A 17,798-nucleotide genomic window follows, 5' to 3' on the forward strand; every position below is an offset into this window, starting at 1 on the left:
TGTTTTCATGTTTGCTATGAAAGAAAAGACCCTCTCACAAGCCTCACCAGTTCATGAGGCAACATATGCCTGTCATACCAAGATGAAGATTCCTCTTATTACATGCAGATGAAGAATCAAAATACTGGGATCTGCTGTCTCCAAATGGCAAATAAGTTGTCTTTTACTATTTTTTTTAATAATCCTGATGGATGAGAGTTTTCTGCCAGGAAAGCTGTTGGGAGGTGATAAAAAATCATTTCCACTAGAGTTGTTTCTGTTTTTCTTGAGGAGATTCATACACATTATTTGAATGTGCATAGAGACACTATTTAGGTATTTGTACATTAGAATCACAGACACCGTAAAACTATAGACAGAGGCATGGTAGGCACACTGATAGATATAACCTAACAGATGCCCATGGTGTTTGATCAAGATACTGGCATGCTCCTTTGAGTACATGGACTTTGGAAAATACAATGTTCAGTAATCCCTAAAATGTGTAATTATTGTTAAAACAGTTCTCACACACAGAAGTGCACTGGAAATAATCTTCCCTCTTGCATGAAAGTGCAATGTGGAGATGAGCATTTCAGTCTGCACAACCAAGACTTTTAAAACACTGTTCTGAGAACAGTCAAGATTTATCCTCTGAGAGGATGTGTAGCAAGGCTTAGGAAAAGGGGAAAAAGTCCGTGTTAGAGTCTGACAGCTGAGAAAAGGAATCGTGAAAGAAAGACTGGCGAAAAGCTAACTAGAAAACCACTAACAGAGCAGAGTGCAGCATGGAAGAAATGGTTGCCAAAAGCTGGAGGGACTGATTATTTTTATGTCTGTAATCCTGTGGCTGTTATTACCAAGAAAGTCTTGGGAGTGTCCTGCTGAATCTTCTCCAACACCATTTTGGGAATCTGATAAGTGACTATTGTTACTTTTTGACTAAAACAGAGAAGCCTGAGTATAATTAGATGGAGGGTGTGCACTCCGCCACAAACATGCCTGGGGTGTTTCATGTTGTGATGACATGTTTACAATTCTGTAATCTTCATGCTATGTAATTTTAAGGATTGTTTTTAAATGCTAAACACCGATGAGTGCTCTGACTTCTCAAAGCATAAGAAAGAAGTGGAGGATACACCCTATATCCTTTCTAGCTGTTGTGGGATGGAAGGAAGGGCGCAGCAGTGGTTTTGACAGTCCAATATGCCTGATCCGCCAGTGAGCCTGTCTGCCTCTGCATTCAAAGTTTGACTTCTTCCTAGTTTCATCTCGGATCCTCTCTCAGTTCCGGTGCAGGTAAGATAAGGATGAGGTTTACTTTTCCTTACCTGGCACATCTGCTTCTTTGTGTATGGGTGAAGCTGTTAAATATTCATTTTTGTAGGAGTGGAAGGACTTCAAAAAGAGTTCTGAATGACAGCTGGGGAGGGAAAAGATAATGGATAGGAGTACCATGGGCTTTACTGTTCAGAGGCTTTAGGAAGGAACACAAACAAGAACACATTACAGGACTAAGTTACCAAACGTAAATTGTTATTTATAATTAACCTTTTCGGGTAAGATTCATCTGTGTACCAAAGAACACTGTTAAATCTGGCTTTCAGTTGCAACCAGTTTTTGATGAACCAATAGTGTGAGGTTATATACTGGGCCTTCCGGTAGAGAGAGAAGGGAAGTAGGAGAAGAATGAAATAGTATCATAGGGGATTTGGGTGTACATAAAAGTTAATGTCAGGGGAAAAGGACAGAATTGATGTAAAGCTGTAAATTCTGGAACTGGGGACAAAAAAAAACCTAGAGAATAATCCATTGCGGGAGGAGACAGAGCAGAGGAGATGCTTGGTATTGGAGTGACAGCCGAAATGATAGGGTGGAAGGTGAGAGAGATATACAGAGAGCTGGAGGAGGGAGGAGGTTCTTGGGGAAGGAAGCAGGAGAAAAAGGAAGCACATGTAGAAAGGAAAGCAGAGGGGAAGTCCGGAGACAAGCTGGAGACTGCAGCTGTGAAAGCCATACAGGAAGCAATCAACAGGACTCCAAGAAGACCAAAGGTAGAACAACAGTATTTACATAAGAGGATACGTCAGAAAATACCCAGATTAATGGAAATTTCAGGAATATTTTTATTTCCCTCCTTTCCCTTGTCACTTCATTTTCTGACTAACTTTAGAGAAGAAGAAACTTCATAGAAAGCCAGGCAAAGAGACTTATAGCATGGGATGCGTCTTGAGTTAGTACCTGTGGGATGTAACCTTATAGCTCCTGTCATACTGACTCTCGTCAGGCTTCTGTTAACTCTCTGAGACAGCTTTTATCTTCATTATGATAGGCCTTGGCAGACAGGCTGCTCACTGCTGCTATTTGCTATAACTGTCTGGAAGGAGGTGCCACAATCTGCAGTTGAAATTAGAAAAAAAAATAATACAGTGCTTAAAACTTTAATACTTTAAGAGTTTTTAAAAAGTACTTTAAACAGTTCATAGCTGCTATGATAAAGGGATCTAAAAAGGATCCAAAAGAACATGTAGAGCGAGTCATAACACTGTCACTTGACTCAGATGTTCATTTAGACAACAAAATTCTGAACTAAAGCCTGTTGAAATCATTAGAAAGATTTCCATGAATTCAAACAGTTGTATTCACAGCTGTGACCCCTCATTCTGACCTGTCTCTGTGCTTTCTGTAAATATGTATAACAAGCCCAGATCTGAAGAGCTATCTCTAGCATAAAACTCCTTACCTGGCTTCCAGTGTGTTGCGAGGATTAACTAGGATTAGATGATGTTTGCAAAGAGTTATTGCAAAGAGCAAAGTCAATTAAGCTTGTTCTGGACTGACAGCAGGGACCTGACACTAAAAGCTGGGGCTATTGCAGAGGGTAAGAAGCTCAGAGGCAGGGGTTGGTGTTGAAAGGACTTCTCAGAACTAGTCTTTCTTGCAAAGCGAAAGCGTGAAAGGGTATTATCTCTGTTTATAATTCCTTATCACTTGAGACAGTTTAGCTACCAAGGAGTTTAAAAGGTCTCTGCAACTTTCTATTTGTCTTTGTGGCTGATGAAAGATTGACTGGCTCGTAGGGCGCTGGACAGGCAGGGTTGCTCTAGGGTTGCTACAGCAACTTGATTTTTCTGTGAGGAAGGAGCTAAGTTAGCAGGCTCTTCTGCAGCTCTCCAGTTCCTGGCGGCCAGAGCAGTGAGAGCAGCTCTTCCCCCACACAGGTACGTGATCCTGCTCTTGGACTAAACACAGTTTCTCAGCACGCAGCTGGACATTGTGTTTGTTTTGTGAGCCTGCTGTTGCATGCTATTGCTAGCAAAATGATCTGACATGCTAGAATTACTAGAAGCAAAGGTAGATATCATCCAGCCTCTATTTTTCTAGTCTGTTTATAAATCTAAGAACATATTTACTAAAATTTTGAAAGTCTAAATATATTGATAATGAATTGATTTTATTTGTATATTAATATCCAGATGATATTTAATATATTGTTAATATTTCACTGTACATTCAATTACAAATTAATGTGTTCACTTTTTAAACTGTAACATAAGTATAAACTGTGAATCACTATTTACATATATATAAAAGTGTATAATATAAAGGATTATATATATGTATTATAAAAAATATGAACAAAGAGAATTACCAAGTGTATGTATGATAATAAAATGCGTGTTTTATATGTGTGCTATAAATGAACATCTGAAAATACTGTTGTTAATTACAGGAAAAGGCATATATGTACATTTCTCTGTCGATTTAAAATTATAATTCATGTCCACTGAAGATGCTGATGTAACATATATTAAATTAATTCTGATATGTAATTCCTGAAATAGACTCAATAAATATAACATTATAATGTAAATACTAATAACTTGTGCTATTTCAGTGATCTGATTCTCTTTAACAACTGATACAGTAAATATGATACTAACTCAGTGATGTTTTTTCTGCAGTTGTCTAATTTGGGGGAAGTTTTTCTGTCCTTAAGTGATAGTTCAGAAGCATTTATATAATTGGCGCAATCACGAAAATGACCAGAAATGTAGATTTTTTTTTTCAGTTAAATGATTGTATTTTGGAAATACTCTTTTTGTAACTGATAGTTATATGCATATTTCTGTAACATGGCTTCATTTGAAAGAACAATACCATACCTTAGTATCAGAAAATGACATAATCTGAGTTCAGGGTATCTATTAGTTTCCTGTTTCATTCACTTCTAGTGCACAGAAATCACCACTAGTACTTTTTTTCTACTGCTCTTTTCTGTATAGTTGTTAATGTTTCTTAATACACAAGAATACTTCACAAATACTCCTCATCTCTCAAGACTTTCAGCTACTGTCAATGTATCTCTTGTGTCCAGGTTAATTTTATTTTTCAGTTTTGTTTTTTTTTTTTTTTTTTGAGTGCGAGATCTATGTTTTGTACTTTCAATGTAATAATTGAATATCTTCACAAAAATATGAGAAAAGGAAAATTTATTTTCTTTGTCACACACACAAGGGTAGAGCATTAGCACTTAGAATAAAGCATGCTATGGTATAAGAAAATTTGAATAATAAAGTGTATGTACAATGAAGTAGTTTAGATGAAGCCTAGCTCACTACATCCATAGGGTAAGGCTGTAACAGGTGAAAAACTCCATGGCAGTTGGTACACATTTTATTGAAACTGTCTGAGTATTGCATTCTCACCCAGACTGGTTGGCAAGACCTATACAGTCTGCACCTCCACTGTCAGCTGGAGGGGAAAATCTGCTTCTCTGAGAGCATTTCCATTTCTGAGAGTGTTGCCGCTGCTGCAGTCTCTGAGATTTCCCCTGAGAAAGCTTAATCAGGAGGGGCTTTGGCCTGTATAATTCTCAAAATTATTTTCTATATCATCCTTTATTTAGTTAGAAAACATGCATCTCACTGGCAGAGACCTAATCTCCTGGTACTCTCTCAATCACCAATTCTGATTCTCAAAGTGGGGCTGGGGAACCATCCCAGGATATGGAGTTGGTTAAGTAAAGCTTTCTTCTTGTTTGGCTCCTTCTTGTGTTGGAGGCTGAATTGAAGTCCTGGTGAAGGTCTTTTACATGTTGCTCGGACCAAGGACATGTCTCCAGGTCTGGAATACATGAACTGAAAGAAAAAATGGTGTCAATTATTTGACAGGTCACCAGCTCTTGAGAAGTCACCAAAAGTTTGACCTCTATTTACCTCTTCATTAATTGGAAAAGTCCCCTGTACCTATGTTGCTCTTAATTACTACACAGAAAAAATTATGGTGTGGCTGGTAGGTAAAAGCTGGCATAAGGGCTGCCCAGTCATTCATCAAAGCCACTGCCATTGTCTGTTTGGGATGACTCACTATGGTGACTATTTCTCAACCAGGTATTGCACCAGTGAAAGAGTTTTGAATTACTCCATTTTCTGTGATTTCTGAGCCAGGGAGAAGAGTTTTGCAAGAAACGTAATATATCCAAGTAGGGACAAGTTTTATTAAATTTCTCTTGACTTTCAAAACATGCTTTCAAAATTTCCCTCCTCTACCATTGAAGACTCCTCTCTATGCCCTCCTTAGGTTTCCGTGAGAAACGTCTCTAGCGTTAATAGTCTTACTCAGCCCTTTTGGTAACAAATTTTTATATCTCTTTGTTGCTTCAGACTTGGCCAGAAGCCTCAGTTATTATGTTAGAGTTTCGGTATTGGGTTCAATTCTATGAAGTTTCTATCTACATCCTCAGTGGCTCTCACATGAACCCACAGGACTGGAAGAACCAAACTCCTCTCTATCCCTAACTCTCTTGTGCTTTCTTCACCTCATTCCACTGCTAAAATAACTTGAAAATAATTTTTAAAGGGATTTTGAGAACTGAGAAATGTGGCAGTTTATGCATGCCATAGTCAGTGAAGAAGAGCTCAGAAACAATATTTCTGGGGAAAAAAATGAACTGAACCAGCTGCTGGATCTTCCTTTATACATTTTTCCTTTATAGAACCTAGTTACAATATGACAGAGAAACTTATCGCTGACAGGAGCCAAATATAACACACTGTTTCCACTCTACTGCTGCCAAGTTGGCTTGAGCCAACAGTCTGTTAGGATGTTTTCCATATAGACAGAACACATTGAGAATCACAAGAGACATCACCCTAGGTCCTGACACTTCACAGAGCTGGGGAAACTACGGTTGAGAGTTGTTAGTATGTTATGAAGGAGTTACACAGCAGTTTGGAATGAGTCCTCCATGTTCTTCTGGTGGGCAACCAGGTATTGATGCATGTTTGGGAGTAACTTTTTTCAGGGGGCTGAAGACTGCTTTGTATGGGTGGTTGGAGGATGCCTCAGAGAGCACACTGGAAAGCCCTGAAGGCCAACACATCTACAGGAAAAGTCTGTGGTGCAAGGTGGGCAAAAAATTCTACAACACCTCTGCAATCTTTGGCCAAACTTTCCATTAATGTCAGGTGTGAAATATTTTGAAGTTTTCTCATTGCATTTTCTTCTTGCTTCGCAACTTATTTGCACTTAGCAGAGCCTTGTGCAGCTGTCCTGATATTGTCAGTATGGTGCACTGATGAAGGGAGGAGCTGAAAGAGTTTCTGGGGAGTTTGAGTAGGATTGTTCTAACATTAACCTCCTAAAAGTTATATGTCTAACTTAAATGAGTCCTTAGATGCTTTAGAGTTAAAGGAGATACATCAGTACCTTGGAAGGATTTTATACATTGTTGATTACGAAAAGCATTTAAGGTACGTAGGATGAATCCGGGGAAGTGCTCATACCTCTCTACTGAGAGTAAGCCAATTTACTTTTCTTAGGCCAAATGCCTACTTTTCACCTGGATAAAATTATTTGTACCAAATATTTGCAGCTAATTTTAAACAAGAAGTCAATTATTGCTATGAAACTATCTATTTCTTTTCTTCCAGGTCCTTAGAGATAAGGTATTAAAAATGAAACTGAAAAAAACTGCAATAACTTGATATCTCCTTCTTTTAAAGTGAGGTGACTACTCCTGCCATATAACACTGTTCTCTCCCATGGCTTTTGGAAGATTAGGTGGTAGAAAATAGCAGTCACAGTGACAGTACCCGAAACAAAGACAGTGAACATACTATTTAGGAAAAAAAAATAAATTAATTTTAGATTCTTGTTTTATAATTTGGATGTTACATATTAAAGTTCTCTATAGGCAGTACTTGAAGACAGGCCATGTTCATTCTAGGGGAGCCTCATGTGCAATAGAAGTGAAAAAATTTTGAGGCTGATCTGGATGGATAGCTCATGTACTTCTTATGTATTCTTATGTATTATATGATGAGGTGATAAGCAGAAGGTTTTTCATATCCATAGGAAATCAAACTGCCTTTCATTAATACAAAATTGCACTGCCTATGAAGGAACACCTCCTAGTATCTCCAACACATGCAGAGGGACAGAAGCCTCACCCAACTGGCAACATATTGCATGTTTTCTTTTGTAGTTGATTCATATTCGATTCATATTCCTCATTCTCTTCCTCAGTAGAACTAAGTGCACATGAGTGAACATGACTGTGACAGTAGGATTTTGGGTAGGGAGTGTAGAAGTACATAAGATGATGTTGACAGAATGAGCTGGACAAACAATGAATCTGTGATTTTACTTGCTATGGAAAGCAGGTAAACATAATTCCTCACAGCTTTATTTCAAAATAGGAAGAGTGCTCAAAAAAAATAGAAATCAGGTTTTGAATGGTGAGGACATTAACTTCATATTCTGCCCCAGGTCTTGGAATCTGCCAAACAACTGAAAGGTTTCTTGTTTGCTTGTTTTTGTTCTGAGTTTTGTGTTTGTTTTGTTTTAAAGGTTTGGGTGCTCTGAAAAAAAATCAGAGGGTGCAAAAATACAGAAAGGAGTTTCCTGGAGTTTTCTAATGTACTTGGTAACCTCAGCCACATCTCCACATCTGACAAGGAATTAATGTCAAGATTAGTTTCTGCAAGTCTCTTTATAGGAAGGTGAAAAAAAACCCTGATACTGACATAACTGTGGAAAAACAGGAACATAAAATCATGCTGTGCAGTACAGCACATCAGAGAATGCCCATAGGAATGTGGAAACATTTATGTTGGCATCCTCAAAATTGAAGTTTTGTGTACCATAAAGGAATGTCATTCCCTGATGGAAGGGATCTTAATGTGAAAAACAAAAAAAAAGCAAGGAGGGAGGAAAACACTGAGTGTTTAGTAATCTCAGGGCTTATGGAATATTAAATCTTCACATTCGTTCTCTCTGTGTTTGGAAAACACCCCAAAGAATGTGATTTCCAAAAGGCCCCACTATGAGATGTCTAGAAAAGCCAGGAATCACACTCATCTTTAACATTTTATTGTCAGTAGCATATTTATTCCAGGAAATGTGGGTGGACTTTATTTAGAGTTTAAAACTGTGTTGTTCTGCTTCCTGCAGTTTTCTGTGTCTTCATCAAGCATGTGAGTGTCATTTCCACCATTTCTCTTTCTCAACAGTTTCTCCTTGTGGGGTAGTTTGTCTGTTGTCTCACCTCTGGGGACTCTGATGGAATACATAATTTTCTTCTTTTTCTGTCATCGCTCTGTATTTTCTCCTCTATAAAGTCTGAACTGTGATATGAAGCCAGAGAACATAGAAGAACCATTAAACACTTACGCTTGGTTTTAAGAAACAGAAATGACTGATAGCCAAAAGAATACAACTTCTCTCTTATCTCCAAAACATTTTAGCTGTTTTCTGTGGTCAAACTTGACAGTCGTGATTTCACAGTCAAGCACTGCCTGCTAGAAGATATTTTGCTTATATAGGACAATAACAGGATATCATAAGTAAAAAAATTAGCAAACACAACTCAGCATTTATCTGTTGAAAACTGAGTTTCATTTTATCTGCTTTAGTGCCGCTAGGATTCCAAGAAAATCACAGCAGTAGATATTTCCCTCCCTTCTAAATGATGGACATTAAATCCCATATTATGCAAATGAAGAAAATGAGCACGCTAGGGAACATCTCCATGGGCAGGTGTGAGTAGCTGGAATTGCTTCCTCTTAGAAGAGACAAATCTACAATGAAGAAGGCAGTGTAGCCTGGGGGAAAAACTGGGGAGTCCCAAACAAGAGCATCCTCAGTGGGGGCAAAGCTGGCACAATTGCCCAGAGAGGTGGTAGATGTCCCATACCTGGAGACATCCAAGGTCAGGCTGGACAGGGCTCTGAGCAACCTGATCTGGTTGAAGATGTTCCTGCTCATTAGAGGGTGGTTGGACTATGTAACCTTTGAATGTCCCTTCCAACCTAAACTATTCTATGATTCTATGATCATACAAAGAGATAGAAATAATTAACGATAATTATAAAAATAGTGCATGGAAACCATAGTGTAGAGGACTACTTCTTTCAGCAGTTAAGCTCTGTTCTTTAATTAGAGAATAGAAGAAAGCAAATTTACTGCACTTTTCAAGGGTGTGGAAATGGAGTTAGTCAGGGTCACTAGCTTTCCCTGACAGCATGCCTCGTATGAAGACTGTCTTACAGGTTGCTTTCAAAGGACCAGGTCTGCTTTCACTCTTGCTTTTACTACTAGGAGATAAAACCTTAGATTCATCAGTCTTAATCCACGTTAGATTCAGTTAGCAGAAATAGATTAGAGGAAAGGAGCTTCTTCCACAAAAGCTTAACTTTCAAATAGGGTGATATCAGAAACAGAATAGGAAACAATCAGTCAAAACACACCACAAATTTTAAACATAAACTATTCAGTGTTAAACCTTGAAAGTCTGGACCTAAGAAGCTATTTTTAGGAATATCTTATCTCTTATAATAAAATAAGCCAAATATAAATCACTTCCTCTCGCTGTTGCCAGAACAGTATTTTAAATCAATCCATTCATTTAATTCACCTGGGATGAGGAGGAATTTAAAATATTTGTGCAAAATCTTGCCAAATTTATTATTGTTAATTTTTTGTAGACACTGTGCTGGGTTGACTCTTTGGTCTACACAGATGTCAGTGTAAAAATAACTGATTTTCAGATACATCAAGAAAAAGAAACTTCTGGGATGGAGTTCATTGAACTTGCAGTAAAAGAGGAAGAGCATGGGCACTTTATGAGGAAACGTTGTAATCCAACCTGTGGAAAAAAATCCCTTTAAAAGATATTCTGACATTTCCTGATTTTTATTACTTGAAAATATATTATCACAAGGATTAAATTGTAAAGGTGTTTAGCCTGTATTTTGGCAGAGAAATACTGGACTAGTAACGCTTTACTTATACAGCAGAGCATTCTATAAAGCAAAGAAAATTTGAAAATATTAAAGCTTCTTAAAGAAGCTGTCAGGAACTGGTTAGTCATAACTTGCCAACAGAAGCAGTTTTAAAACAAATGGATATTAGAGAAGTGACCAGGAACCAAGTAAGTAAGTTAGCCTTTTGTCTCCTTGACCTTTGGCTCACTTGGATCAAAATTTGACAAAGATTGCAACTGCTAAGTGTATTACCACGAGACGTTGGTAGTGGCTTTTAGTCAGACTGTAAAAATAACCCCAGCACACAAGCTCCAATACAACCTAACTTTTTATTCTGGCAAAATGATAAACAGGGAACTGACGTCTCTTGCAATATATAAACACTCCCTCGGAGTTTAGAGGCTGTGTACTTGGTGGGGAGATTTAGCTGCTTGTCTTCTGGTAACCTGATGCAAGTCATGTGCTAAGCTCTTGTATGTTCAGCTGAAAAGTCAGTTGCCCTTACTCAAGGTGAGTCATACGATAGAATGCTTAAAATCAGAGAGTTTTTCTCAGAAATACTTTTAAAACCAGTTGGTGGAAAGCTCTTGAAAATATTTATTTGTAATATAAAATAAAATGACAGGATTTTGCAAAGCTATTGCAAGAGAAAGTGAAATTTTACATGTGTTAGTGAAATGCCTTGTTATTCTTTTAGCAATGGTGTTTTATGTTCAGTGTTGCTGATATTCCCAGTTGCATTCTGTCTTAATAGTTAATATTCTTCAAACTGCAGTTCTGGGGTCATGTGAATTTATCAGAAATACATACTTTTTAAAGTGATATTTGTGGCATTTACTATTGCAGAGAAAAAGCTCAAACATATAATTTAGATTTTTTTCAAAGATTTAAAAAAGAAAACCCACAAGAATAACCTGTTCCCTGAAAATGTATCTCTTAAAAACCTAAGGGTTTTTAATCCCACCATCTGACCTTGGAGAAAATGGAATTATATTTAAAGAAACACTATGTATTGTGATTGAAACTCTTAATAGGAATTTTAAAAACCCATTTAAATTTTCACTATATAAACTGCTTCTTCTCCATGTAGTTGCTCTCGTTTGAGGCAATAAATCTCATTCTCTGTCAGAGTTGAAGTAATGCCATGTCAAACAATGGTTAAAAATTGCTATTATAGCTGGATAAATCATTTAAGGAAACACATCTAACAGGTGTTTATTGCTTTAAACTGGCATGTACAGAAGTATAAGTTAAGTAGGGAAGAAAAAGTTTAATAACATTTTGCATCTTTCTTCTTATTCAGTTGCTTATAAATTGTATTTTCAGATATTTGAATGGACTGTTTCCATTGCCAGTATTCTATTAAATACTATTCAAACAATATTAAAAAGTACATGCCCAGAACTCTAGAATGGGGTGAATATTCTCATTTATCCTGTAGTCCAATCTAAGTTTAAATGATGCTATAATCTCATAGGCAACATCTAATTTTGTTATGGTACTTTTTGTTCTGCTTAAGGTAAACTATTTTTTCTTGAACAGCTGTTTTTTTTGTTTTTTTTTTTTTTATTTTGCTTGACACAACTGCATTCTTATTGGAAATTTCTACTTAAATGTTCATATTTAATGTTCAGTTGTGATTATAATAGCTTGTTGTTTTCTATGTGAAATTGAATGTTATGTTGTGAGGGCTCTTCATTGCAGTTGTGTAATGGATAATTTGAATTGCATAAACTGAGATATGTCTAGACTGCTATTGCATTGTGCTTCGTGGGAGAAGGGTGAATATTCTTCAGCTTTTAAAATCTTGGAATAAACTCAACTTACTAGCAACCAGCTGCTTTCTAGCCATTTATTGCTAGTACTCATGAGAGATACCTAGTCTGCCTAACATGAAAAAAAAGAAAATCTATTGCAACAGCATGTAGAAACTTAGATGGAAATGTATTTTGGTAGAAGATGTATTTCTGCTGAATTTGAAAAGCTTCAGTATGTAAGCCAAGAAAAAAAGCCTGACAATGTCCAAGAGCCTTCTTTAAACACTTACGGAAGAGATAATTTCATTTTTTAATTTCAAAAATATGTGTTTCCACTCATAAAAAATAAATCTGCTAGAATAGATAGCATTGAGGAAAAAATCAACCTAAAATATTATTTTTCAGAATATGATTTCATTGCGAATTTCTGTTTCTCCCTAGATTTGCTACCATGTGTGACAGCAGTCAGATTTTTAAATCCCCACATCACTTATCACTTATCAATTATGAGTTGCACAGCTGTATTACAGTTCTGCTTTTACCAGACTATTTAGTCCATTAGATCCTGGTCTGAACATACCTACAAAGATAATATGACAGTTGGTCCTACTGACTTTCACTTAGAAGTTCTTCAGGTCTAACAAGTTTCTAACTTGAGTTTGCTTCAAAGTTTGCTGTTATCCACATTATGTATTTATCCACTGTATCAAAGAACCCTTAATAACTTGGTGTTTTTATAATTCAGACAAGTTGTCTATCAGTTATCCTTGTGAAAATTGCAAAAGTTTAGGAAAATGGATTTTTTTCTTAATGTTACCCCTTTTATGAGTTTTTCTTGCTGTTTTGAGCAAAGGCACAGACTAACAGAGCTGGCAGAGAGGAAAGCAACTAAGTAAACCTGGGGTTCAAATGGGGTGTACCTCCCCAGGAGAAAAGCCAGGTTTACAGATGTAAAAGAGACTCTTCTCTGTCCCTAGCCAGAGTTAAAAACATGAGCAAAATCTGTTTTTTTTTAGTTGATTCTTTTTATGGGCAGGTAAAGCAAGCAAAACGTAAAGTTTGATGTGGGAACCATGAGGAATGACCTGGTGGCAGATGGATGGACTGTCTGACTTTAATAGGAAGGACATTTTTCTGAGATTGCAAGATTTGGTCATTCTGCTTGCAAGTATCAAAGGAGAAATGATTAAAATACCAAACGAGCTCACATGTACAGAAATAGTGATTGTTAATGGCAAAAGAGCCATAAGCTGCTGCTAGTGCAAAAGCGGGCAAAAGGTGGGTGTGCAATGCAGATAAAAGGAGCGGTCTGGGCTCATGTATGGACATTATATATATATATTTGTGAGTTTAGTAGCACACATCATCAGCCTGCTGACCGTGGTATCTTATGTCAGTGCTGCATACTGTATGTGTCTGTTTTTGTTTTTAATAAAAGGACATCATAACTGCATTTAGAAAAATAAAATACATTCTATTCCTATGCCTGCTTTACTATGTGGAAATACGTGAATATGTTTTACCCCTTTAATCCTTGAGAATTCAGATTGAGTTCTTCTTCCACTCCATATTCCTTTTTTCCTTTGCTCTTTGTGTTTGGCCTTGAATGCGCAATTAACTCTGCAACTAATACCAGTTTTAAAATTGATTTAGAGATGAACACAACATGTTAACAAGAAGAAATTGTTAAGAATAAAAAGGCTATGGGCAGCGTAATCTAAAACAGAAAACAGTGGATTTTCTGTTACCTGGAAGCATAAAAAAAATAACAAACTTACAGATTCTGGAGATGTGGCTAATTCCTGAGCAAGAATAAATTAAAAATTAGGCAATTCTTTATCTTAGTTATTCATAAAAAGTAACAAATGGGAAAAAATCACCATGAGCTTATGTTTTACCACTACTCACTACTGGTATAATTCTGATTTTCTTTACAACACCTTTCACTAAGGGCCAGATCTTAAGATATGTTAACACATATTACCAGTAATAGTTGATTTCCAATTAGTAATTGCAGATTTTTTTTTATTTCTGAGACAGAATGGTCTTGAAACATAAGGTGTTACGTCTTTCAAAGATAGAAATCTAGACTTGCTTTAAGAATTCCGCCTCTCTGTAAGAACCTTGGTGATGGTAAGAGTGGAAAATCCAGTCATGCTTAAGTTGCTAAACCAAAGTTTTATCCCGTCAGTAGCAGATTGTGGATTGAGAGGGATCGGGAAGACAGGCTCCTCGTAGGTGCCTCCCATTAGAGGCCGCCATTCCCACCAAGGTGCTGGTGGACCTTTAGGGCTTCCTTACTGGCACAATGCAGAAGCAGCGTGGGTAGCTCACTGCAGCTGTGCAAACTCCTGATTTTCCCAGAAGTGGGAGTCACTGGCATCGTAGGCTGTGATAAAAGCAGAGGGCCATAGCCTCCTCCTTTGGCACACAGAAATTTTAGAGAAGGTGCTTGTCTCAGGAGGAGTGTTAGTTGCATAATAGTTATATCAGTTTACCCTAATGAACCAGAGCAGAGAAAAAAAAAGGACTAGCTTGCCAGAAGTATACGCAACTTTTTTTTTTTTTGGCACTGGTGCGAGCAGCAGAGGAACAAGCTAGGCCAACTCAATGTTTGTGATAACGCATTGTTCAACTTTATTACCGTTAACGACACATATTTATACAGGTTACAATAATTATGCATGCTTGTCACCTGCTGATTGGCTTAGATCCAAAGATGACATTTGCCTTGACTGTCCTACCTGCGGCTAGCTGGCAGCTCGAGTTTCGTGCCTTTTCAACTCCCCCCTCCCTGAAGTCGTTTACAAGACTTGTCAAGGTCACAGTGTCCTTGCTGTGTCCTCATGATCAGCAGTCTCTGCTGAGGCCAATTGAGGCATTGAGGCCTAGTTATGCTAAGCTCCTAAAACATGTCAAACCATTAATTTATCAGAACACAACTCTTAGAACAAACTCTTCTTAGAACAAACTCTGATAGTGCAACTGCTCCATGGATTCATGTCCTTTATCTTTAAGCCACTCCCTAATACACTGGCTGCCACTGTCCGGCTGGTTTTAACATGTTATCTCCCTACCTGCTTCACCCCATGCACTTTGTACTTTGAGCTTTGGAATGTGACTTTTGTTCACTCTCTCCTTATATTAACAGCTACTTTCAGGAAGATCAGTGAGCCTATTGGGAGCAAGAAGTATAAAAAACATCAAGCCTTGCAGGGAGGATATTTTCACGTTGTCTGTCTGCACCCTGACAAAGGAGAGGAATGGCCTGTAACAGGAACTGTGGGCTCCTCACTGGGGCCATCATCGGTGCTGTGCTGGCTATCTTTGGAGGGGTTCTGATTCCAGTTGGAGATCACCTAATAGGCAAAGCAATAAAAAAGGTACATGATTTCTAAACCTCTGTTCTGTTTCTGCCCTTTTCCTTTTTTTTTTTTTTTTTTCTTTATTAAACTTAGTTTTCGTAATATATACAATACAAACTTCCCTGGGAATAGATAACGCAGCAAAAGATTTTTAATACATTAATTATATCGCCATGTTCACTTTCTTGCTGTCTTTAGTGCTTCACATGAGAAAACAAAATATCGCTTTCAATAAGTGTTTTCAGTAATGTAATTTAGAAGTAAGCATTTTTTATTTTAATTATGTTTCTTTGTAGTTTCTTTTGTTTTTACCCATGATGATCCACTTATTTTTCTGCATTTTTTTCTTATTTTGATACTCACTCCATGGACTTATATTTATGTACTGCAAATAATCTACACAAACTTTTGGTGCAGAATCTAATCCTATATTTGCATGCATTCAACACACATTCTGTAACTGTATGATCCAAGCCAATGTGCTCCACAAGGCTACGGGATCTGATCATATACATCTCCTTGGCTCAAGGAGTGTGATGAGTAGTTGAAGTAGAGCATTGCAGACCTGACAGACATATTTTCTTTTTGTTTCGGTTTGGTTTGGCTTTTTATTATTTTATTTATTTAAAATTTAGTGCTATCTTTAAAGAAAAATGAAAAGTCAATTTGTTTAACCTTTGGTGAAAAGGATGTGTAACTAAGGGTCTAAATCATGGAGTTAGGGTTAAGTTAGACATGGGGTGTCCACCACAGAGACATATAGAGTCTCCTTGGGGTCACTGCAGCCAAGGTGGGCTCTCTTACAGTTAAAATATTAGAAACCTGAAGGTCTTTGGCTGATGTTAATCCTCCTGTTGAAGAGTGTGGTGATCTTGGACATACTTGTTCAAAGGCCCTTCTGGAAGACTGTCTTTACAGCTATATGGATATATGAACTGTCAGGAAATGTTGAACTGTCTGTTGGGGCCCTGCCTAGATTCTGTCATATTTTTCTTTTTTTTTTAATGGAAAACAAATGGCCTCTACACAACATTTTAATTTTGTCTAAAAAATTAGTGAAAACCTAACTGTAGAGGAATTTTCTAATTCTTACTGTATTTTTCATAAATTTTCAAATGTATAGAGAATAAAAAAAATAATTCTCACTACATAATGTCTCACCCACCTTGCAACATTTTACAAAGAAGTCTTACTTTCTATATTTGCAAATACTTTTAATTGATTGACGTATTGAGGGGATGGCAGGTTTTTTAGAAAGCACGCTTTAAAAACGTGTAGCTCCTTACTTTAAATATTTACTTTGAGATAATTCAGATTGCTGTCTTATGCCATTAAGTATTTTTGAAGCAAATTACACATATTAGCAATGTTATGTGTTCATCTGTTTACATATAATAATGAACCAGTTATACAGCATGGTTTGCAAATGTCTACATATGAAATTATACCTGCATGAGTTCTTAGTGGTAAAGTGCTTGACAGGGTAATTTTTTCCTCAACCTCTTTATGATTTTCTGCATTGTGATCATGTTTCAGATGCTTGTACCTATTTCAAGGCAGCTTGTTTGATATATACATACACACACATATATGTAAAGGAAAATTTGTACCAGTATTCATATAAAACATAAAAGAGTAAATTTGTAGAGGCTTCATTTTTTTAAGTAAATGGATATATTTTTTTTTCCAAACCACAAATCATACTAGATTATATTTTTCTTTTTCCTTTCTCATTTACCTGTGTGAATGAAAGGACTAGTAAGAAAAGCAGATATTTATTATTTGCTACAGTTATATTTAAGATAAACACAGAGCTGACTTCAAAGGAAACAAGTCTGCTAAGTAGAACATACTGAACATTCACTGTTTTTTCTGAAATCTCACTTTTGGAAATGTCATTTTTTAAAGGAAATGTTTGGTAGAAAAAGGTCAGTTTCAATGACAATTTTATGTAGAATTTCTCAAGAACAGAGGCTCTAGAAAGGTAAAAAACTAATGAGCAAGATATTCTCCCAGATGTGGCTTGTAAGCATTTATATATGTATTTGGACTTGTATTAGGCAAAGCCTAAACTTAGGTCCTCACCACTTGGATTAAAAAGAATGTCAAAATGACATACTTTTAATAAAAGAGAAAAACTGTTTCAGATATCACCATTAGAAGCAAAATCATGCCTGAAATTCTTCATAGTCCAAAGCTTGAAAAAAGACCCAAAGTTGTCCCTCTGCCTATCCTATCTCAGAGTAAATCTCAGTTCTTAGCACAAGTTGACAGCACAGTTAACAACAAAACTATGTTTCTAGGGGAAATTAATTTTGCTATAGAATGTTATTGCTCAATAAGAGAAACAAATGTTGAGTAAACTTTTTTCGCCTGAATGAATAGTTTTAGGACACTTCATACTACACCAAGCCAAATTGTCATAAATG

The 17,798-nt window shown here is 36.8% G+C and overlaps 1 protein-coding gene across 8 annotated transcripts in view; it reads left to right on the forward strand.

The window, feature by feature from the left end:
- Positions 1 to 1,119: 1,119 nt before the first annotated feature.
- The window catches only part of CD36 (CD36 molecule (CD36 blood group)), a 40,476-nt gene continuing 23,797 nt past the window's right edge, over positions 1,120 to 17,798 (forward strand). The window contains exons 1-2 of one of the 8 annotated variants that reach the window (XM_065054411.1): positions 1,120 to 1,278; positions 15,156 to 15,387. In XM_065054411.1, the coding sequence (XP_064910483.1) occupies positions 15,268 to 15,387 (120 nt within the window). In that variant the 5' untranslated portion in view covers positions 1,120 to 1,278; positions 15,156 to 15,267. 8 annotated transcript variants of the gene reach the window in all.

Source organism: Columba livia, chromosome 1 (assembly GCF_036013475.1).
Source record: "Columba livia isolate bColLiv1 breed racing homer chromosome 1, bColLiv1.pat.W.v2, whole genome shotgun sequence".
NCBI lineage: Eukaryota > Metazoa > Chordata > Aves > Columbiformes > Columbidae > Columba > Columba livia.